The sequence below is a fragment of the Coffea arabica genome, chromosome 1c, assembly GCF_036785885.1.
Source record: "Coffea arabica cultivar ET-39 chromosome 1c, Coffea Arabica ET-39 HiFi, whole genome shotgun sequence".
NCBI lineage: Eukaryota > Viridiplantae > Streptophyta > Magnoliopsida > Gentianales > Rubiaceae > Coffea > Coffea arabica.
This window is the reverse complement of record NC_092310.1, coordinates 49,469,487-49,493,248: the sequence shown is the minus strand read 5'-3', so window position 1 is coordinate 49,493,248 and position 23,762 is coordinate 49,469,487. Positions and strand designations below refer to the sequence as shown.

The following is a 23,762-nucleotide window of genomic DNA, read 5'->3' as shown; positions in this document are numbered from 1 at the left end:
TTCTTTTTTTATGAAAGAGTTACGATTCTGGAGGTTAGTAGTAATTGTCAAGATTTAATAGTAGGTGTAATTTCCCTTTTGTGTGCTTTTATGGATAGTAATTGTTAAGCCTTCATCTAGGCGCTTATAATTTATAAGTAGATTAAGTTCATTCATGAATAGTTGTACGTGAACAATATAACAAGATTAATTATAAATAATGTCATAGTATTAAAAGAACAGTTAATCTTATATATATCGGCAATATATACACCATCACAATTAGATGTATAATACACTAGTGTCAATACCTGTGCTACGCACGGAGCTTACGTTATTCAAAGAAATTAAAAGAGAGGGTAAATTTGAAAAAAGTTAAAAAAATTATATCAACATAATTAATATTTAATATTTGTCTAACAATAGTTCAATATATGACAAAATGTGTAGATCATTCAAGAATTGCATTTTTACGGAAGATGGATCTTGAAATAATAATAGAAAATTATATTAGAAAATGAATGATATATGGATAAAAATAAATGTAATTGCATGTTTTATTTGATTTAAAAATAAAATACTTACAAACATTATGCATTCGATTTGATAATCTTTTACACCAATCAACTTTTAGTATGAAAATTAATATTGGTGGTTTAATTAATTCTATTGGATTTTGTGGAGTTTGTATTACAAAAAAAAGTTTAGCGAAACTTGTATTTCTTGGAAGTGAATTTGTTGAACTTTTTTAAAATATTTCAGTGGGATCACTATGGTGTAAGATTCGTTTTGTGATTAGTTATTTTCTTCTTTGTAATCTTGCAGGTTTGGAATTAAGATGCCATTGAAATTAATAATGGAATCAATGGAGACTAATAGGGGCCATAGCCCCCCGCCCCCCTAGTTTTAAAAATTTTAATTTATATTGTGTAAATATTTGTGTAAAACAAAGTTGGCCCTCCTAATTTTTTATAATTTTAGTTTATATTATGAGAATATATATATGTATATATGTGCGCGTGTATGTGTGTGAATTAACTACATTTGAATTAAATTTTGCTCTTAAAAAAGTTATTTATTTTTTTCATCCCTTTATAATTAAAGTTAATATTTTATATTTTTAAATGTCATATATTTAAATAGATGAAAATTATTTCAAAATGAAATACTTACAAACATTATGCATTCGATTTGACAATCTTGTACAAAGGTGCGAACATTTTTTATACCAATCAACTTTTAGTATGAAAATTAATATTGGTGGTTTAATTAATTCTATTGAATTTTGTGGAGTTCGTACTATAAAAAACTGTTTAACGAAACATGTATTTCTTATAAATGAATTTGCTGAAACTTTTAAAATATTTCAGTGGGATCACTATGGTATAAGATTTGTCTTGTGATCAGTATTTTTTTTTCTTTGTAACCTTGTAGGTTTGGAATTAAGATACCATTGAAATCAATGATGGAACCAATGAGGGCTAATAGGGGCCATAGCCCTCCCCCCCTCAAGTTTTAAAAATTTTAATTCATATTGTGTAAATATTTGTATAAAACAAAGTTGGACATTCTAATTTTTTACAATTTTACTTTATATTATGAGAATATATATATATATATGTATATATGTGTGCATGTGTGTGTGATTTAACTCCATTTGAATTAATTTTTTTCTTAAAAAAGTTATTTCTTTTTTACATCCCTTTATAATTAAAGTTAATATTTGGTATTTTTAGATATCATATATTTAAATAGATGAAAATTATTTCAAAATGAAATACTTACAAATATTATGCATTCGGTTTGATAATTTTGTATAAAGATGCAAACATTTTTTTAATCAATCAATTTTTAATATGAAAATCAATATTAAAAATCAATATTGATGATTTAATTAATTCTGTTGAATTTTGTGGAGCTCATACTACAAAAAAAAAAAAATGTTCAGTGAGACTTGTATTTCTTAGAAGTGAACTTGCTTAATCTTTTTAAAATATTTTAGTGGGATCACTATAGTGTAAGATTCGATTTGTGATCAGCTATTTTCTCCTTTATAATCTTGCAGGTTTGGAATTAAAATGCTATTAAAATCAATGATGGAACCAATGGGGCACTAATGGGCGCCATAGTCCCCCCACCCCAAGTTTTAAAAATTTTAATTCATATTATGTAAATATTTGTGTAAAATAAAGTTGGCCCTCCTAATTTTTTACAATTTTAGTTTATATTATGAGAATATATATATGTATGTATATATGTGTACGTGTGTGTGTGAATTAACTATCTTTGAATTAATTTTTTCTTAAAAAAGTTATTTATTTTTCACATTCCTTTATAATTAAAATTAAAATTTGATATTTTTAGATGTCATATATTTAAATAGATGAAAATTATTTTGAACATAGCACATATAAATAATTATGTTAAGAAAACTTTTAGCCCCTCTAGAAAAAAAAATCTTGTCTTTGTCACTGATTGAAATGTTTGTAAGTGGAATTCATCCATGGCGAGAGTAAAATACATAATCTTTTTTTTACTGTATTTAATTTGTGTGATGACAAATGAAAATGGGTAAAATAGGTCAGTGATCATCAGTTTTGTGAATGATTATGAGAGTAAAATACATTATGACAATAAGATACGTAGAATTGTGAAAATTGTAATTCAAAGCTACTAAATTTTGGATATGTGAATTTTGTAGTTGTGAGTTTCTTAAATTAACGGTTAGTTATTTATATCAGTGATATGATATGTGTCAGTAGTAAATGTAAGATGTGAATTATAATTTGCAGATATCATTTTGCAAGGGTGGTTGCTATTTGTTAGTTAAAATTTAGGAGTTTTAATCTTATGGGTTAGTGGGTCGCGTAAATTGAAGAGTGGAAAGAGATAAGGAGAAGATAAGGATTATTGAATTAAAATAAATCTAAAATTATAGTATAAAGGGATTCAGATTGATTCAGATTCTAATGCCTGTGAAAGCTCTTAGCCAAAAACCTGTTCTTTAATACATATAGATATAGATATGCAAAATGTATATTTCAAATTCAAATTCAAACTATGTATCATGCATCTAATGATTAAAGGATATACACCATCAATGTACAAAAAACTAATTCTTAAAAGAAAATAAGATTAGTTTTAAAAAGCTTGCATTATTAAGAAAAAATAAAAAATAAAAGTACTGTACTCGGGTTCGAGTCCCCCTGCTTACATTTAAAAAAAAAAAAAAGAATAAACACATGTTCACTTATTAATTCACAGATAAAAATCTCGTAAGTGATATAATTCTTGTCTTAAAACTTTGTTTAACTCGTAGAAATATTAATCTTAATTAAATGATCGTGACATCCCTGTTTCAAGTTTCAACCCATCTCTTTTCTTATCCTCCGTGTAATTGTAGAAAAAAAATGATATAATTCTTATAGAATTGGTGACAAACAATCTCAACGTAAACAACATTGAAAAGATTGGGGAGACCGCCAGTTTGGTCCCTCACATTTAAAAAAAAAAAAAAGTTTTAGTCAATCACATATAAAATCAGCCAAAATAGTCTATCAAATAAAAATTTTGCTGGTTTAGTCCCAGAGCTCATTTTTACTCAAAGTTTCAGCCAAAAAACATAAGCCTACTTTGTGTATTCATAATTGCTAAGGCAAAATGAAACACTCAATATTTATTTTTGATTGTAGATGTAACCAACTTCCTATTAATAATATGGCTGAAAGAGATGGTAGAAAGGAGCTCCAATATTAAGATTTTCATTGGTGCATGAACTGATTATGTACAACTACTGATAAACAACAGAATATGTAATATTTATTGGGTCAGGAGCAACCCCCCGATTAAAAGCTTCCACACTTGGTTGACCAAATTGAGGATTCTAAAATATTGTATTAGCAATGGTCTTATGCATAAAAAATTTTGGTGGATGAAAATTGAGGGAAAGGGGAGGTTTTTTTTTTTTTTTTTGGTGAAAGGAAACAAATTTTGTTCATAATTTTTACCTTGAAATTATAGGCACATGAGATAAGCGTGCATTTTTTTTGGTCGGAAAATTGATCTAAAATAAGTTTTAGGACCAAACACGCAAGATTTTTATATTTATGGATTATTTTGGCTGGTTTTAAATGTGAGGGACTAAACAGATTTTTTTTTTCGAAAATGTGATAAATTAATTTGACAATTTTCCCTAAAAGAGTTGGAACTTTACATGGGTAACAAGAGGCATAAGCGAATCATGTCAAATCGAATTTTGGTTTAATTGATCTAAGTTTGTTCATTTTCATAAAGTTTGAATTCGACAAGCTTTCAATATAATTCACCTAGAGTTTAAACCTAATAAATTTTTTATATTTTTTAATGTAGTTAAAATTGAAATTTTCTCTTAATAAATAATAAAAATATAGGAACATACATGTCACTATTAATAAAAATATTAAAAATCATGTAAACTCAAACTTTGCTTCACTCGATTGGCTCGTCAAATCGATTAGAAATCGACTGTAGTTCATCATTATTGATTGGGATTGGGTCAAACTTTGATAGAGTCATTTTACGTTCGTGTGTAGGGTTGCAAACGAATCGAACCGCTCGCGATCGGCTCGAGTCAAACTCGAGTTCAGAATATTAAACTCGTTAGCTCGCGAGCCGACTTGCGAGCTTGAGTATATATATATATATATTTTTTTTTATTTTTATTTAATAATAAAATTACGTATATGTAATATATATTTTTTTATTTTTTATTTTCATAGTAAAATTATGTATATATCCTTAATATTTTATTATTTATTAAGAAAAAAATATTATTTTATTTATTTTTTAAAAAATAAATAATTATTTTATTTTTTTCGATCTCGAGCTCGGCTCGACTTGATTCGACTCGAGCTCGAGTTTGAAAATTACCGGTTCGTCGAGCTCGAACTTGATAAAATTTAGTTGACACTCGACTCGATTCGATTAGTTCAAGACTCGACTCGATTAGTTCAAAACTCGACTCAACTCGGCTCGTTTGCAGCCCTATTCGTGTGTAACACCATTATGTTAAAATTAATTAGGTTGTGTAGTCACTGAATTTTACTACTAACATTTAAAGTAAATCCACACAATGCTCAATAAATATTTTTCACATTCAAACAAATTATCCGGAAAAGTCTTAAAAGACGATTTCATAAAAATAACAAACAAATATATTACAAATTTATTAAACATTCAAACATTGTATAGCTGTTGTTGTTTCGTTTGTGTTTCTGAGCTGGAGGTCCGGTGAAAAAGAGGGGGGTAAAATGGAAAGTGATTGCAGCAATGGGAACTGGACGGAGGAAGTGGAGGACCTGGTCCATGGCGGAGAGATAGACAAGGCCATCTCTGTTCTTGAAACTGTAATGTCAAAGCTAGAGAAGAAACCCCAAAAGGGCTCTTCTTCTTCTTCTGAATTGGCCGCTGCTCTTTTGGACTTGTCTAAACTTTACTCATCTAAAGGTCTATCTCTCAAAGCTGATCAAACTCGCTCTCTTGCATTCCAAATCAATTTACAATCTCAATCTACTGGACTGCCTACAAAAGGGTAAGATTCTTTTCTGCTTTACCTTGTTTTCCTCATTGGTGTTTGATAGACTATTTGATAAAAAAATCGTAGCTTTCGGATTTTTGTGATATCTGTTTGGGAAAGGGGCAGGAAGGGTTTTTGTTGTTTGTTCAAGTTGAGTCAGACCCGCGTCCTGATTGGTGTTTTGTTGAGAATTATTGTCATTAAATTGAGGTACTAACATGCAAAATGATAAGGAATGTCGTGCCCCTGCCCCGTGGGATGTAGTTGTTTCATTGAGTTCCTGCAAATTTGGACCTTTTACAATGGAAGTTTGGTCTTTTTCCTTTTTTTTTTTTACTCTAATTTGAATGAAATTTTGGTTAAGGCCAATTGGAGAAGGTGTACTGATGTCAGATTTCATTTTCAGAGGTTTAAATGTAGTAAAGGAGTCATCTTGTGATGGAATTACAGAAGGCCATAATAAACGAAATGAGGCTTCGACTTGTGGTCAAATTTCTGAAGATGGTTTGTATTCCCTTCTTTTTGCTTTTTTAGTTTTCTTGGTTCTATAATTTTCCAATTAGTTATAGGAGAAGTTTCTTCTCTTCTTGCTTGCATTGATATTAGTTTGTGTAAATCAAAATCTAATTGGACTGCTTTCTGTTTTCAAGAATATCAGCAGGAATCTTCAAGCTTGCTGAAGGATGTGGCAGCACAAGAAGGCGGTTCTGATGATGGTATGTGCACATATATCCCCTTGTTCCTTTTTTACTGTAGAAATGAGTTTTTGAAGGGACCAACAGTTTTGGCCCTCTATGTTATGTATTAAAGCTATTAGAATTGCCATTTCCCTATTTGGTACATTTCTTTGTTTACGTTAATGTGGCTGGTGGAGTTAGTAAGAGCTCAATAGTCGAAAATGGCATAGTTTTTGAAACTAAGTGATCATAAAGAGTCAAGTCTGAAATATTGGGGCCTGGATGGGAGTATCCTATATAACAAGGGGCACAAGCATACATGTCAAAATTGCAAATTTCCTCTTTTTGGATTTGGCATGTTGCACTTAGATATTCGGGGTGAAGCTTGATATACAATTGCCCTTATTAAGTAGTGGTATTTCACTGGTATATCTGGAAATGTTTACCATATAAATTGCAAATTAGTCCTTCCTCACGATTCACTACCTTGTATAAGAATTCCTGTAGTAGTTGACTGGAAATACAAGCACTCAACTTGCCCTTCATGGGAGGTTTTAAGCTCAGAGTTGTATTAGCTAAAACAATTTTGTTGAGCTTATATGGAGGTGAATTTGTCTTGATAGCAAAAAAAAAAGCAAGTTGCAACAGATAATAACATGGAGACTTGTTTATGTGGTTTGCGTCTTCCAAAAGGTGATGGGCGTGCCATTTGGAAGGACAGTAGAATAGCAAATAGATTTTCTCTTCATTTGATGATATGTGTTACAAAGCATGGTCTTCTTTCTGGTAATAGTGGCATATTCTGTTTGGATATTATATGTCACATTATACAGAAATAAAAATTTTCTCTAACCATCCACAGCAGAAAATAAGCTAATGTGGGGTAGCATTACCATGCGGTAATTTTCCGTTCTTTTCTTTGTCTTAATAAAGACAAGCAAGAAAATTGTTATCTGTGAACTCCCACAGGAACTTTCTTTCGTACCCTGGAATTTGGTATGTGCCATGATTTTGAAAAACCATGTTGTCACATTGGTTGTCAGATGCAAGTAATTTTTAGAAAAGTACTGATGGAAATTCTACTTGTTAGTTTGACAAAGTTTCATGTTGCTTTTCTTTTGCTTATCTAACTTGACAATGTGGTTCTTATCTTGATTGTTTATTCCTCTTTCTAATCCTGTAGCTGTGAATTCTCTGTTGGCATAGGTGTGCTTTTGAAACCACCCACTTGGTAGAAATTGCAAGAAGAGGGGAAAAGAAAGAGCAAGAAGAAAGTCACATGAAAATTTTCATACAAAGTTGCTACCTGGATGCCTGTGATTCTCATTGTTGTTTGTCATTAAAATCACTTAAGAAAATGTTAAATTCATCTCATTTAAGCTTCTAATGGCTGCTAAAATAGACAACAAGTTTTCGACAATGACTATGACATAAAATGAGGTTGAAAAAGGATGTGCTATAGAATTTTTATTGGGTTCTATTGCATCTTTGTGTTGTTAGTCAACCAACATTTTGAGCAATTGGATTATGTAATTTAATTTTCATCTGCACCTTTGTGTTTAAACTGATTGAAACAAGATTGTGAGATATAGCTTAGGCTTTACAGTTTTGATCAATTCTCCTGATGTACTAGATAAAAATTAGGGTCATTTTTTTTCTTAAGGTTTGTTTGTTTTGCCGTATTCTATTTTTTGGCTTCAAGGGCATATTGTTTACGCTTTCAGTTTGCATATATGATAAAGTGTTGCCGTTGTGTACAGATTGGGAAGTTGCTGCAGATCGTGCTCCGGATGAATTACTTTCACCTGAAAGCTTGCTGGAAGTGTCAAAGCTTTCATTGGAAGATGCCCAAGTTCAAGGTCTGAAGAGACGTGGACGGGGAACATTTTCATATGGGAGACATGGCATGTATAGTGATAAGCAATCAAATTATCCAGTGATTGACGATGCAGAAGACAAAGCTGATTCCCGGTCATCAACAGCGGAAAATGCAAAAAAAGATTGTAAATTCATGTTTGCTCCTTTTGTCAATATTGCCTGCATCTGTGTATATAGCAATTCATATTTACTTCTTTTGTAATTAGAGAATTGAAGATTAGAACCAATTTTTGATATACTAGCTAATAATACTTCGCACTTTGATCTTAACTATGAGTTATTTTTGGGTTAACATGATATTTAGAACTCTTCCTATCAGGTTATGTACTATGTGGCTGGGAATTTCTGGTTCTGAAACTTCCCTTCTGAAGATTTTGGTTGATGACTACAACCAAGTTCTCATAGTGGCTTATCATTTGTGCTGTTAATGTTTTTCAGGGAATTATGGTACAAGGCATGTTCTTGTGCTGGCTGACTTCCCTCCAAGCACAACCACCAGTGACCTGGAGAAGTTGTTGGAGAGATTCAGGGATCAAGGAGTTGCGATTCGTTGGGTTAATGATACAGTTGCACTTGCAGTATTCAGATCACCATCAACTGGTAAATGAAGAACTTTTTCTTTTCTTTTTCTTCCCCCCTTTCTGCATTAAAAACTATTTTTAACATCTTTTTGCAGTTGACACATCGAACTGAAACACCTACATGTGTGGCTCATTTGATGTTGTTGTGCTTCTAGATTTTTTGGTAGTTTCATAATTGATGGTTTTTTAGTATACCAATGCTTAAGCACTCGGAATCCGATTTATCACATGCTGATGACTTTGTTTTTTCCCCTTTTTCCTCCTTGTGGGGTTTTAATGATGACCAATTGTGTGCTTTGCTCCTAGGGTTTGACTGCATATGGTTGGGATGCTAGGCTATAAATACTAGGGATAAATTAGAGGCTGACTGGGTTGATTCTACAAGTCTGATTTCAGAGAAAATCCAGCAACAACCAACTTTATCTAAGGCGCAGTAATTCTATTGGTTAATATTTGAAGAAGTCTTTTTCATTTTAAGGAGGCAAGCCGAAATCATCCAAGACTTTACTGGTGCTAATGAGTTGAATGTCCTGAAGCAAATAGGTTTTTGCTATTAACAGGTACTTGGTCGCTCTCTAGTTAAGGAAAAATGCAGAAGGTGACTAATAGGTTTGGAGTCCAGGCATCTGCATTGATGTCTTATTTCTGCTTGGCCAACTTAAACATGCATGTAAGAATTTGCGCCTCGAAATAAGAAGCCATAGTAAATTGTCACATTCTGGTTTTCATTTGTTTATCAGTGGAATTCTCCATCTCCCCCCCCCCCCCCCCCCCCCGACTCCCCAAAAAAAACAAAAAAGGAGAAAAAAATTGACTCCCCCATATTATACCTAAGGTTTTGAGGTGCATTTGGGCAAACATAGATAAGATTTTCCCTTGATTATATGGCTTATATCAGAAAAATATTGTGTGCACCACATTGGAACTGATTACTTGGTACTGAGGAATTTCTTAGTTGTTCTTCATTTTCAATTCTTTAGCAGCTGAAGGCCCATTCGGAGCCCATGTCATTATTTTTACTCAAAACTGCTGGATTCTAATCTATTAATGCTACATTCGTGAATCTGATTACAGCATATTAGGATGTGCAGTATGGTTATCGTAAAATCTTTATATATACAAAAGCCTAAAACAATACTTAGAGCTGGCGGTATCGTGCTGTAGAATTTTTAATCTTTGAGTGGATGTTTATTTTGAGTAAGATACATGTAATTGTGCTGGATTTCTAATCTTAAGAAAGCCAGAATTGGGTAAACTTTTTTGACATTTGTCCACCTTGTATAGGAAAGTAAAACTTGAATTTATACGACCTTAATGTTCCAAAAAGAAGAGCCAATAGCTGGGCATGTGCCTCTTCTCTCTCTCTCTCACACACACACACACACACACCCTCTCACTACCCATGGTATTACTTAAATTTTCAAATATTTGCTTTATAGTTTGTTTCCTCAGACAATACGCTAATCCTCTGGTAGCTTTCCTATACAGCAGAGGTTTATAATTTTTCTGCATGTGTAAATGCAGATATTGTTTATTCAGTCTCTATTCTGATTTTTGGGATATTTTTACAGTTGAATCTAGTCCCATTCAAATTCTTCTCTATAAATTTCTCAATACACAGATTTAAGTTTGTTTCCTCATCTGCTGAACTTAGATTATTGTTGATATTTGTGCTTTCTAATTTGAACTTTTGTGCAAACAGCTCTTGAGGCAAGCATGTGCATGCAGTGTCCATTTACAGTGCGTGTACTTGATGAGACTGATGAACTCTTGAGGTCCATTCCATTGAGAGGTAATTGTTGGCTATCCCTTAGAGGCAAGCGAAGAATCTATTTGATTGTTAATGTTTGGCAACACAAAAATAAATTGATCTGGTTTCTTTATGCTTGAAGCTTGATTATATATATCACATGTATGCTTTATGGTTGAAGTCTGCAAAGTTTGTCTGCCTATTAACATCAAGTTACTGTTTATAGTTGAAATAGAGATCTGGATCATTGGTCACTAGATGTTGAATCCTTTGCAATTTGTTGCACTAAATTACCTTGGCTTAAGAAATCCAGAGTTTCAGATTTGATCGATGTTTAATGAAAGATATAGTGAAACTTGTGGAGCAATGAAATATGAGGAGTGGTAACTCATCTTCAATTGTCTTTTTCCCTATGATATCTCTTCTTTTCAACCTTCTTCTATCTTTTCTTCTGGCATATTTTCTTCTTTGATAATTTGTAAAATTTGATAGGCATAGCATGTCATCTCGTTCGACTGTCAGCATCCATTCATTGGCTTCAAAACCAGCTACTTTCTCTGGACCCAAACATTACTTTGGGAAGCACAGTACAACTGCTGATATTATTCAAAATCAAGTCTGATTTGAAGCTTTCGCATGTATGGAGCAAAGAAACTTTCCTAGTATATATGAGATCCTTGGTTGGCTGGTAGCCAGCTTGAATTTCAAAATTACATGGGTTGCCAAAGCACGACGGGTGCAAATTTGACTTTCTTTTGCTGTTCACTAAGAAATTTAACATTGTTGGACGGTAGTTACTATTGAAGAGGCCTGTCTAGAAGCCTATCTCAGAGAGAGAGAGAGGGTGAGAGGGATTTGTTTGTGGAGGATAATTTGCATTTGCATTTCTTGAAAAACTTTCTTCCGCTGACTGCGGCTTCTGAGTAAAGCTTATGTGCTGACTTAGCTGAACTTCCGACTTTCTGGCGTTGCGATCGATTACATTAGCAAAGCATAAATACAATTACTTTTATTCTTAGTCGTGTTGATGCTAATGGAAACCTTCATGTAATTCAGATCTGGAACCTCCTCGTCTGAGGCCCAAGACATCAGCAAGAACTGCTCAAAGACTTATTGCTCAAAGTATGGGAATAAAGTTGTCCTCTACAACATTTGGATCCAAGGAACTGAGGGAACAAGAAGAAGCCAGGAGGAACCGTATAGTTTACAGGAAAAACATGAAGGATGATGCTTGGGGGGATGATGATAACTAACTTGTTAATCATAGCCTTTGAACTGATAAGTCATCTTCTTTACTGTAGCAACATTTTGCTGCACCTTATCATCATTGTTATAGAACATCATGGGTTTTTAATGGTGGCTGCAGATTTGTTTCGTAGATTATTTGTGTTTTCTTTGTCCTCCCCCCATGGAAGAACCAATTTCATCACAGACCATCCCTTCTGCTTTTGCCTTCTTCCAGTTTGTGGGGGAAAATCGATTTGCTCTTTGCTTCTTTAGCGTACAAATTCAATGATACAAGCTTTTAATTGGAATTGGAATGACCAATGATTAGCAAAGTGATTACAACCATGACATTCTACTGTAAGCTAATAAGATAGAAAGATTATAGCTCTTACTTTTTGTTTCTTTTTTTTAACTCTACACATTTTGTCTGATAAATCTAACGGCTTTAATTTGTTCTAAAGATATCTCACAAACAATATATTCTCGCGTTAGTTAACAATTCTAAATTTTACAATGTACTTTCGCGTTGTTTAGCAATGCACTAAATTGAAATTACATCGATGTCAAAGTTCAGAGTTTCATTTCTCTATTCGCTCGAAGTTTGACATTCCACCCTCCCCTGGCCGCCGCCCTACTCTTGTCATCATCTGAATAGACGCTGCATCAGAAACTTCAAATAAAGTTTAGACAATTCCCCAGGTGATCTTCACTCGTGAGTTTGACCATCCAACTCTGAAGATAGAATAGGTCGGTATTACACGTGCAACTCGATGTACATTGTAGAGCAATTTGATGACAAAATTTTGAATGCTCCGTTAACATGCTTCGAGATTCTAGTTTTGTGACGGTTTGAACCTTGTCTCTCATCAATTATCATCAGTATATGGCTTTTGCTAAAATTCAGAGGTTGCTTAGAGATATATCCGTTTAATCTGATGATAGTTCAGTTTTCATCATCGGTCCATTCGTGCTACCTAGGACTGAATGAGACAAGGATGGCAAACTCAAAGCTAGACACTTATTAGGTATGGTTTTTCTTAAGTTTTGGAGGTGATTTTTATATTTTTTTAGAAAATGGGTAGTGTTTTTATTTTATTGTTGAATTACTTGTCCATATACATCCAATAACGTGTTTGGTTGCCATTGCATGCATGGACTAGGAAGACTTCCAATCCCCTTTTACCAACGAATGGCGCCTATTTTGGCGGCTTTGTTGTGCAGTAAGTGGAGGACCCTGACCCATGCATGTATTGCAGGACAGGGATGACCTGTATAGGACAAAGAAAAACAACATATAGAAGAATAGAGGACAAGTTTCAGTCCCAATCTTGAATCATAGTCTGAGCATGCACCTTGGACCAGCTAACTAGGAGAATTTTGTGGTTGAGATTTTGAAACTTTCTCTGCGCCCAATAATTCATGTCTCTGCATCAATTGAATTTTCAGACTTCTCATTTTGGTGGATGAAGTTACTCACCAGTCACCAGCAAAGGGGGGATTGATTCAAATGCAGAGTTTGTTCAGAATTTGCCATGTGAATTTCATTCAAATCTTTAATTTGGCGGATTCTATGTGTTAACTTGATCTATTTATTTGGTTGTATTCATGGTTTGTGGGCTAAAAGAAGGAAAGATTGCAAATGTTACGCATTCTATATAGTGATGGTCAAAGATTGATGAGTTTTGTTGTGATCAATGGAATATCATTGCTTTTTTTTTTTTCTCGTTTTTTTTTTTTTGAGTTTAATATGGATGGACAGCTTAAATAGTAATTACACAACTAATTGATTATGTTATCTTTAAACTATTAAACAATTTTCCATTTAGCTGAAAACTGATCCAATTTAAAATGGTTTGTTGAGTGAGCCTTGCAAGAGTTGAGGAAGTAATAAGAAATCATTGGTCGTCCACTATAATCACATTTTAGACACGAACAAAATTTTATAATAAAAAAAATTTATTATTCTTTTGTCACAATGTTCCATGAGCAATTTACTCATATTTTAGACATGACCCAAGCATTCACTGACAGGATTATAATACAACAATGATTTTAGGAATCATTTTGGATTATAACGTATTGCAGCCGATTTAACTTGACCAAAAAAAAAAAATTCTTTAAGTACAAGAGAGTAGACAATTAATAAGAAGAGCTTTTTTAGTACAAAATGATCATCAGAAATTAAAAAAAAAAAAATCTTTTAGCGGAACAGATGAGTAGTGAGAAGTGATCCAAGAATCTTTTAAATGGGCGTTGATTAAATACAAAAGATCATCAGAAAACTAATAAGGATCTCAATTCATATAATAGTCAGAGCAGCTTATTAGTTAGTTGATTATGATTATACTTATCTTCTTTATCTAAATGCTTAATGGGTTTACGAAGGCACCAATTAATACCCTCGATTCCACGTCCAATGCACACACAGTCTAATATTCTTGGTCAATTTTGTTGCTCTATGGATTGAAGGAAAAATAATCATGTGGCTACGCATGACACTAATAGTTCTCTCTCTTTCTCTCTGTTTTCTTGTATGAATAAAATTTGAGTGGTTCGGTTCCGATCATTATCAAAGGTCAGGGCATGCTATCCTTGTACCGAATTGAAGGCATGTCTTTTTTCATGAGAAAATGATCAATCTTTTACCAATTGAGCCAAGTTATATGTCGGCAATAGTCTTTTCTCTTTCGCTAATTTACTATAGCACCTTCCGAGTTTGGCAGAACATAGGCAGGCTATCAGATATATCAACTCAATACATGGAAAGTGTTGGTTTTTAAATGTCAAAGAATTTTTAATGAATTGGGGTATTTTGCATAAATATAGTGATGATAAAAAAAAAAAAAAAAAAAGAACCCAGAAATCCATACATCAGGAGGTGAATTTTTTGAGGGCAACATACAAGGAACAGTTGCTAAGTCATTAGGCTAAATTTAGGGAGACAAGAAGCTCAAAGGGCTAGAATGCAGAAGAAAAAGAGACAATTGGAAGAGGAGAGTAGGATTGGTAACCGACAATAAAATATGTAAATATCAGTGGAGAAATTTGAGGAGTAAAAGCGGGAGAAATTATAGGAAAACATGGAAATAAATATGTATGCATGTATTTTACCAAGAAAAAAAAAGGAATCATATACAAGGAAAGAAATGAAAAAAAAAGGCTGTTATAATGTTATCAGTTTTCATATCCTATGCCATAATTGATCATAACCATATGCCGGCATTCTATAAATTCTAGACCCAAAAAATTGGAACCACAAATCATCACCCCACTTCTATTATCGTCATGATTAAACCTCCACAAGAAAAAAAATCTCAACTTCAGCATTAGATTTTAGTTTTTCAAAAGCACTAGAATGACTGCATTCTCTTCGTCCAAAGTACATGGACTCCCACTATTGTTAGTGATTCTGGTATCATCTATCATGCTTTCTCCAGTAAAATGTGAATATCCAACTACCTTTCCACCTCCAATTGGGATGTATCAAGTGAAGCAATGCTTGAAAGCACTTCCCGGAATCAGTGGTGCTTGCACTTCTGACATTCTGAAGTATCTCGTGGGACCTCGGGATGGCATTATCAATCTCAAATGTTGTAAAGCTGTGATCAAGATTGTGAATTCGTGCAGGCTCAGAAATCTCCCAATTGACCCAATATTTCCTCCAATGGTCCTAGGAGTTTGTGCAAGAAATTATTATGGTTCTTTAGAGCCATGGAATTGAGGCCATGAGAAAAAGTAACACTGGGTGATGATGAGACTATTTCATGCATCTTTTTTTTTAAAAAAAAGCCCGTTTGGAAAATTAGGTTGTTTCTTGATCATGCATGGCAAATATTAGGTTAGATTTTATTTACCTTGATCTAGTCATAAAGAAGTTGTATCATATGTGGGAAGGTTGGTTTGGTCAAAAATGTAACATATGTGGTACAACTTCTTGATGCGAGTAGATCGATGAAAGCTAGATTGCTAAGCTTGTTTTTGTAAGTGTGGTTGTCAATTTTAATAAAGTTCTTTGGCTTATTTCGTTTGGCATGAAATCCATTATGTAAGTAGTTCAAATCATGAACTCTACTTTGTTTTTATCAAATTGAAAGGTATGGTTTCAAATTTTCTCGAAGGTCAATTACCACCTAACAGAAAATTCCCTATACCACCGCATGGTTTTCTTGAAAAAGGGAATCACTTTTTGTTGCCAAGTCCTGATAATGCAACTATTCAATGCATGACTTGCATAGGCTTCCATTTATGGGTCTTAATGCCAACAAAATTTAAGTCTACCATGTGTATTGCACTTGCATCAAACTAATAGATAAGACCAACAAATATACTTCTAAAATAAGTGCAAGTTAAAGATATCAATTTTCCTGTCACTTTTCATCTCCTAAATCTCAAACCTCCCCTGCTAGTTGGAAAAAAAAAGTTATATGTGATACATGAGTTAATTCAATAATTCTTGATCAAATTACTTGATGAATTGAGTTTTTTTTTTTTTTTTTTTGGGTTTAGGTGTCAACTTAATGTATGATATATTAGCATATTTCCATATTTCCTTGTATTTGTAAGCAACAACATCAGCGTCAAGCCTATTAATAGCACTAAATATTCAATGAAAATTGCATTCTTGCTGTACCAATCAGTTCATTATTCATATGGACCGGAACTGTTTAATAACTTGTCAACATAAGTTGGTAATGCCGAACCACTTCTTCAAAAAAAAAAATCTTGTGTTTGAGTTACATTATCGATCTGATTATTGCATTGACGAACGATTTATAAAAACCCTGTAAACAAATTGTGGCAAACTTATCTAAACTTTTTTTCCTACTAAAAGTTTAGATCATTATCGATGTGGTGACAGAACACACCACATCGCATTGGCAATGCCAGACTACGATCGATGTGGTGACCCGAGACAAACTTACCTGAACCTTTTCCTGCCCAAAAAAGTAAAATTAAAAAAAAACAAAGTTCAATTTACTCTATGTTTTTGAACTTTTACAGTCGTTTAGATCATTTACGTACCTTAGGCAAGCTTTCTGAACTTATTATGCCTTTTGACACTATTATTTAGGTGAAATGTATATACTACTTACTTAAATTTTTCGTAACAATGACTCAGCAGGGATGAGCAACACATTTTCTACAGATTTAAAATTAACTCTACTAGATTTACAAAAACATTTTGTATCATTACGATTGAAACCGTTTATTTATGTTATCTTACCTACAATCACTATATTTCATTTAGCGATAGCTTGATTGTCGCTTCCCAAATTATTGCCTTCTTCGTTAATATCTAGTCCAATGGAAGTGATGAATTGAGACGCGACTCTTACGGGCTATTTAACGGGTGCCCAATTAGCACTCGTTAAGATTAAGATGTGTTTCAAGTGTTAATTTTTTGAAAAATTAAAATTAGTCAGAATAAATGCATAAATTTATAGAAGGATAATAATTGTAATCTTTTAGTTTTAAATGAATAATAACTATGTAAAATTTGAATTTAAAATTTAATTTTTCCATAGAATTACTCTCAGGAAAAGTGTACACATGGTCCATTCATCTCATGAGATAAGAACAAATAGGATGCATTATTATCGACAATCAAGCCGCGAAACCCCCACACGGTATCGCTTTCCAATTTCATCTTTCCGTGGTTGCAAATAATGATTCTCTGTTTTTGTTCAGATTCTCTGTTGTTTATTTTACAGCCAGATTTGCACGTGAAAAATGTTGGATTTTGAGGATTCATATCCTATTCTTATAATTGCTCAGCCATCTTTGTCTTATCCACTTTCCATATGTTCAACAGCGTCTGAAACATGGAAACGCCCGCAATCTCATTTCGTAAGAATTCGATCGAATACGGAATCAGCAAGCCGAAATCCTGATTTCGTTTTTCACCAATGCAATTCATTTGAACTCGTGTTCCATCTTTGTGCGTTTCAATTGGAATAGACGACCCATTTCTCTTATACCAAAAAGAAAAAAAAAATTCACATAAAGTGAGATCAATTTGAGCCATGTATTTTGAACTTGCAGAAATGGTATGGTATCGGATAGTATATTGTTATTCATGATATTGATCCGATTCAAAACCATCGAGAGGTAATTCATTCATTGAATTTACAGGCGAAAGGTTTAACATCTCTATGGGATTAAATCCCGAGTTATTGCGAAATAAAAAAAGATTAGCTTATGGAAGTAAATATTCTTGCATTTATTGCTACTGCACTATTCATTCTAGTTCCCACGGCCTTTCTACTTATAATTTACGTAAAAGTATCGGTAATTTTTCTCTGTTCTTCAGTTCTGTAATATCTATTTTTTAGATATCACAGTACATGTTTGACAGTAATATAACTTCTGTCATTAGTGTAAATTTTAATGAAATTAAGATGTTTTATCAAGAAAAATATTTCCAAAAAAGACTCAATTTTCTTGTAAATTGTGGTGGGTTGTAGCCACATCCTAAACTTGCTTCAAGTTTGCAGCTTCAATTGTCTTGTTCTTGGCTTATATTTAAAAATAAATCAATAAAATTAGTAAATACCAAACACTCACTTGGCAAAATCGCAATTATCCAACTAGTTCGAACAATTATGTGATCAAAATTCAATCTTCAACTTTCTCCATAGATTTAAGAAACAAACTGTCTCCACTTGGGGACATTTCCGAACCATCTCCTTCCTTCTAGAGGGGTGGTCAAACACTATAAAATGCATATGTTTTTGTCCCATTTTTCTTGTCTATTTTCAAATTTAGCTCAATATTAAAGAATTAACTCCAAACAATTTCTTAGGATATTAGTTCAAGATTTTGAGAGATATTCCGTGTTTTCGGCTTATTCAGTCAATTTGCCGGTCATGACCAACTAAAAGCAAAATCTTTCGGCTTGTTTTGTACTATGGAAAAGTTTCAAGATTTAATATCCTTCCAAAAAAAAAAAAAAAACGAGATTCAAAGTAAATCGTATGAATTCATGTTTGCTTGTATGGAAGGGTAAGCATCTTATGCCAGGCAGAAGAAATCTCTTTTTAAGTCATATTCAAACCTGAAGAATATAGTATTCATCGTGTTTTGCGAGATTCCCCCTCTAATTTAATGCACGAAATTATTTTTTTTTCTTATTAGCATTCGTATAAGTTTTTTGGAGGACCCCATGCACACGTGTTAAGCGATTTTGAATGCACATCTAAATGGGATTTGGTTAATTTGTGAACATGGTTGTGTATTTTTCTGTTACAATTGATTCAAGGTCTATAATTAGGATGATGAGTGAATTGATTCACGCTAAAATTTAGGTTTGCAAGTAAGGTAAAAAAATCGAACTAAATTAGTATGTAAATAATGTTTTCTTAATCCAAAATGAATTCCCAAATCAATCATTTTCGTCATGCATGCATGTATTTTTATGACGTTTCATGGGATATTGGCTGAGATAAGATAAAATTTGTAACCGAAGCAAGGGATCAAGTTTTGATCTGTTCAAGTTTGGAATAGATTGGAGATTGAAAATGTGATACTTCCATTTGTTATTTTCTCATATCTGTAGATGTTTCGAATCTGGTATATCTGTTGATTCTTACAAATTTATAGTATCCGTGACATGTCTTATGATACATTTTTTGTCATTAGCGCAGATCTCATGAATAAATTATGATTTTATTATACAATAAAAACTGAGTTTGACGCATACTATGACTTTGTAAAAGTACAAGAAATATGTAGAAGGTTTTATAAGGTTGGAGGGCTTTGAGTGTGATTTACTCGAAAAGAAAAAAAGAAATCAAGAAATGAAAACCATCAGTAGGTATAATAAATACAGCAGACAAATGAAAGAAGCAGCAAAGGTAATAGAAGAAAAACATTAGAATAGGAATGGGCGTATAGCTGCAGAAGCACAAATTGCACGCGGTAGAACTTTTCAACTACTTTATGGCCTACAAACACTTGCCAGTTTATCAACAGCCAAAAGAAGGGGCAGGTGGTCAAAATTATACGAAGAATTTGTGTATTTGGTTTGGTAAAATGACTTTATGAGAATGGAAATGTCAACCAAATTTTGCATTCGAACCAGGAAAGGTGAATGATGCATTGGCTAGATGCACTGTTACAGAGTAAATCAAATTTATCATGGTCTGAAATTTGGTACATTGGGATAGAATGTATAGGTTCATATGGGAGTCTCACTTTTTTTTAATCATGTAACTGCATATCTTTCAGTCAAAAACTAAAAGTTATATTAACAGAAAATACTCAAAGGTTGGTGTAGATTGGAGGGGTAAAATGTAGGACTTATTCAGAAATGGAAATTTTTTTTTTTATAGAGTATCAAGTAAATTAAATTTATTATAGATAATACTCGAGGTGGCAACTACAATCCAATTATGTTGACCTGTCAAAATCTCCCCATTAAGAAGAGGATTTGGATACAAGATGAACCTTGAATGGGTGTAAATAGGTAATCTAATTAAAACTCATTTAATTGATGGGTAGTGGTTGATTCGCCTCACCAATTTATACCTATTTAAAAATAATTATACATTCAAACTCAATTTTTAGTGGGCATTAAGTTGGATAAATTTGAATTTTCTACCGATCTAATAACAATAAAATATCATTATTTCTTGTCAAATAACATGCAAAAAAAAGAGTAGAATTTCAAATAAGTCATAAATGGATAATTACGTATACTATACCAATTTATTAAATGTGTATGAATAAGTTGACCCATTTATTTTTTAAATAAATATAAATGAGTTGCCTCAATTATGCCTATTACCCAATTATGATCTATCCAAACTCGTCGGAATAACTCATTTTGACACCTCCAGATAATACATACTATGAAAGTGCAAAATTAGCTTATTATCTATATATGTAAAGTATTCATATCACGTCACACGCGTACTGACGTTACTCACTAAGATGTAAAACCATCTATTAACGTATAAATAAAGATAAGTTCAGTACATATATTAAGCTAATTATGAGAGTTACTATAATCTCTTTTCTAAACAAAGCAAACAAAGAAAGAAAGAACAAGAAAAAAGTTAATGCCGAGAAACGCCTGTATTTTGGTATATTCACCAGATTTCAGTGAAATTCCGCTGAAAATTTGTCAAATTAATAGCCATTCCTCGTTTTATTGCCTATATAAATATATTCATCACCTCGACATGGTAACACATCCATATTCATAAACATGCCAAATTTACAATTAGATGAGAAGGGTAAACTATTTTAGGCGTCCTGAAACTATTTCAATCGTTAACCTTTGGCTCTTTATCTATTTTAAGTCTCAAATTAGGTTCTCAACAATCAAAAAAAAAGAATCAAATTTTGGTCCTTTAATCAATTTTCATGCTTACATCCATCAAATTTTGCCCTTAGATTCGTTAGCTTTAACGGTGAAAATTAACGGAGGGATCAAACTTTGACTTTTTTTTTTTATTGTTTAGGAGTCAATTTAATTAAAAGCTGAAATAGATGAAGAACCAACAATTAATTGAGAGTCGAAATAATTTAGAGGATACCTAGACAGTTTATCATAGAATCCAAAATGATAATAATAATAATAAACCTTGGAAGACACTTGGTGGTGCCATAAAGATTAAACCATAAAAATGTTTTGACATAAGATCCATTATGGCAAGCTTGGCGGCAGGTAGATAGATGTATACATATTCTCCGGTATTTGAACACCTCCAAAAGTTCCAACCTCCAACAAAAAGAATACTCACGTTGCTTAATCTTGACAGGCAATTGGCCCCCTCCAAAGTGGTCAGGCAATTAATTGAGTCCGGCCTTGATTTATTCTTCTTGAATCCGGAGAGGCCCCCCCACGAGGCTGTGTCTGAAGAAGTGGCCATACTTGGAAAGTCAATCCAATCTAATAACAAGTTTATCGTGTGTTGACCAGTCCAACTCATCATGGAAGAATCAGAAACTCTGACCGGTAAAACGAGCCAAAAAAAAAAAATACACTACTTTCTGAAAATTCATTAATCAAAAACAGTGACCCCTCTAGAATTTTCAAACTGGTCTCGGTCCTTTTTGGATTCAAACCCAGCCTTGTTAAATTAGCCGCTTTCTTTTACCATTTTCATTGTTAGATATACCTCAAAATCTCCATTGTTTTTCTCCCAATCATCTCTCCATCTTCTTTCTCTCTTGTGCAGTTGTGCCAAAACCCCACAATATATCAGTTACTCAGCTTTTGTTCTATACCAAAAACTTAGCAGTTAGTGCTACTTTTTTTCTTTTGTTCTTTCTATCAACAACATCTTTTGATTTTATACATGGAAGACATAGATATTCCTCAGTATTTTCTCTGTCCCATTTCTCTTCAGATCATGAAAGATCCAGTGACAACAATAACTGGGATCACATACGATAGAGAAAGCATTGAACATTGGCTGCAGACAGCTGAAGATGCAGCCTGTCCTGTTACAAAGCAGCCTCTTCCAAGGGACTCTGACTTGACACCAAATCACATGCTCCGCCGGCTGATCCAGGCTTGGTGCACTACCAACGCTAAGTATGGAATTGATCAAATTCCTACCCCGAAATCGCCTCTGAAGAAATCTTATATTTTCAAGCTCATTCGGGACCTGAAAATCGCTCAGTTTAGTCAAAATGCTTTGAAGAAACTGGACGAACTTGCCAATGAGGATATTGAGTGGAATAGAAAATGCATGGTGGAAGCCGGCGTGACGAAAGTGATGGTTTTGTTGATCATTAGATGCTTCAAAGAAGGTAAGACTAAAGGCCTTGAGGAAGCTTTGAGCATACTGTATCGTATATGGAGTCCTACAGCGGAAAATAAGCAATTGGTTGCAGAAAATAATGATCTTTTCGAATCTCTAACATGGGTTTTAAGGATTGATATTGACAATCATGTCGTGGTAAAAACTCATGCTGTTAAGATCCTGAAGATGACCACAGAAGTTGCGAGTTCAAGCCTAATCGGGAAGCTAAAGCTCGATTTCTTCATGGTTATGACTAGTATTTTACGTGGTAAACTTTCTCCACAAGCAATTAAGGCTGCATTGCATGTCTTGATTCAATCATGTCCTTGGGGGACAAACAAGATGAAGATCATAGAAGCCGGGGCTGTTTTTGACGTGATCGAGCTCGAATTAAGCAACCCTGAGAAGAAAACTACTGAGCTTATATTCCGTCTTTTGGCTCAGTTGTGTTCATGTGCTGATGGAAGAGCTGAGCTTCTGAAGCACAGTGCTGGAATTGCAATGCTGTCCAAAAGAACCCTCAGGATTTCTGCTGCGACCGATGATCTGTCGATGCATATATTTGCTCAGATCACGAAATTTTCAGCCACAAATGAAGTTCTGATTGAGATGCTGAGAGTTGGAGCTGTGTCAAAGCTCTGCATGATTCTTCAAGCGCATTGTGAAGCACATTTGAAGAGGATAGCACAAGGGATCCTCAGGTTGCATTCCAATGTTTGGAATAATTCTCCTTGTATACAAGTTTATCTCTTAACAAGAAATGCTAGGTAGCTAAAAAAAAGAGTAATTTATATGATATCATATGTATAAGCAATTGTGCAGATACAAGAATGGCTGGCTGAAAAAGTAGGTCAGATCCAAATTTTATTTGAAGATCTTGTGATCAAATTTCTTACCTTTCTAATAGAATCTTTTTCCATCTTCTTTAATTTGTGTAATATTTTGTATCAGTTAACCCCTTTTTTTTTTAACTCTTCTCATTCTTTGACATCAATTCATGAGTTATTTTTTTTTTTCAATTTTGTAAGTTAGAGGTAAAGAGAGATTAAAAGTGTCTCCATGTAGCCTAATAATATAAAGAGGGGGAAAATATAGTGGAAAATAGAAATTTTGAGTCTAGTATTGCATGAGGACTAGAAGTAAAATGGTCGAGCATCCTTTTTTTTTTTTTTTGCGGTCAAATAAGGATAAGGTAGGTACTAGGTGGAATATGCTCAAGAGTATCTATATCCTTAATTAACTCATGCACTTGGAGATATTCTACCGTATGGTCTGTATCTAATTAAGTGACATGGAAATTAAAGTCCTCTTAAAGTGATTATAATTTTTTATCAGATGTAAATACACAATGAAGCTTGAATG

At 33.2% G+C, this 23,762-nt stretch overlaps 2 protein-coding genes across 3 annotated transcripts; both read left to right on the top strand.

Annotated features, from left to right (window-relative positions):
* The first annotated feature begins 5,195 nt into the window (after nt 1-5,195).
* Nucleotides 5,196-11,797, top strand: LOC113726045 (uncharacterized). Of its 2 annotated transcripts, none has more exons than XM_027249535.2 (7): nt 5,196-5,548; nt 5,940-6,037; nt 6,184-6,249; nt 7,971-8,213; nt 8,527-8,688; nt 10,372-10,461; nt 10,912-11,347. In XM_027249535.2, the coding sequence occupies exons 1-7, from the start codon at nt 5,268-5,270 to the stop codon at nt 11,109-11,111; spliced, it is 1,140 nt and encodes a 379-aa protein (XP_027105336.1). In that variant the 5' UTR covers nt 5,196-5,267; the 3' UTR covers nt 11,112-11,347. The 2 variants fall into 2 exon arrangements, with proteins under 2 accessions (XP_027105336.1, XP_027105326.2); XM_027249525.2 differs by lacking the exon at nt 10,912-11,347 and adding an exon at nt 11,476-11,797 and having other exon boundaries at nt 5,197-5,548.
* A 10,014-nt stretch (nt 11,798-21,811) lies between these two features.
* On the top strand, nt 21,812-23,324 carry LOC113726038 (E3 ubiquitin-protein ligase PUB24-like). Its single transcript, XM_027249511.2, has one exon. It carries the CDS (start codon nt 21,951-21,953, stop codon nt 23,169-23,171), a length of 1,221 nt encoding a protein of 406 aa, XP_027105312.1. The 5' UTR covers nt 21,812-21,950; the 3' UTR covers nt 23,172-23,324.
* Nucleotides 23,325-23,762: the final 438 nt, after the last annotated feature.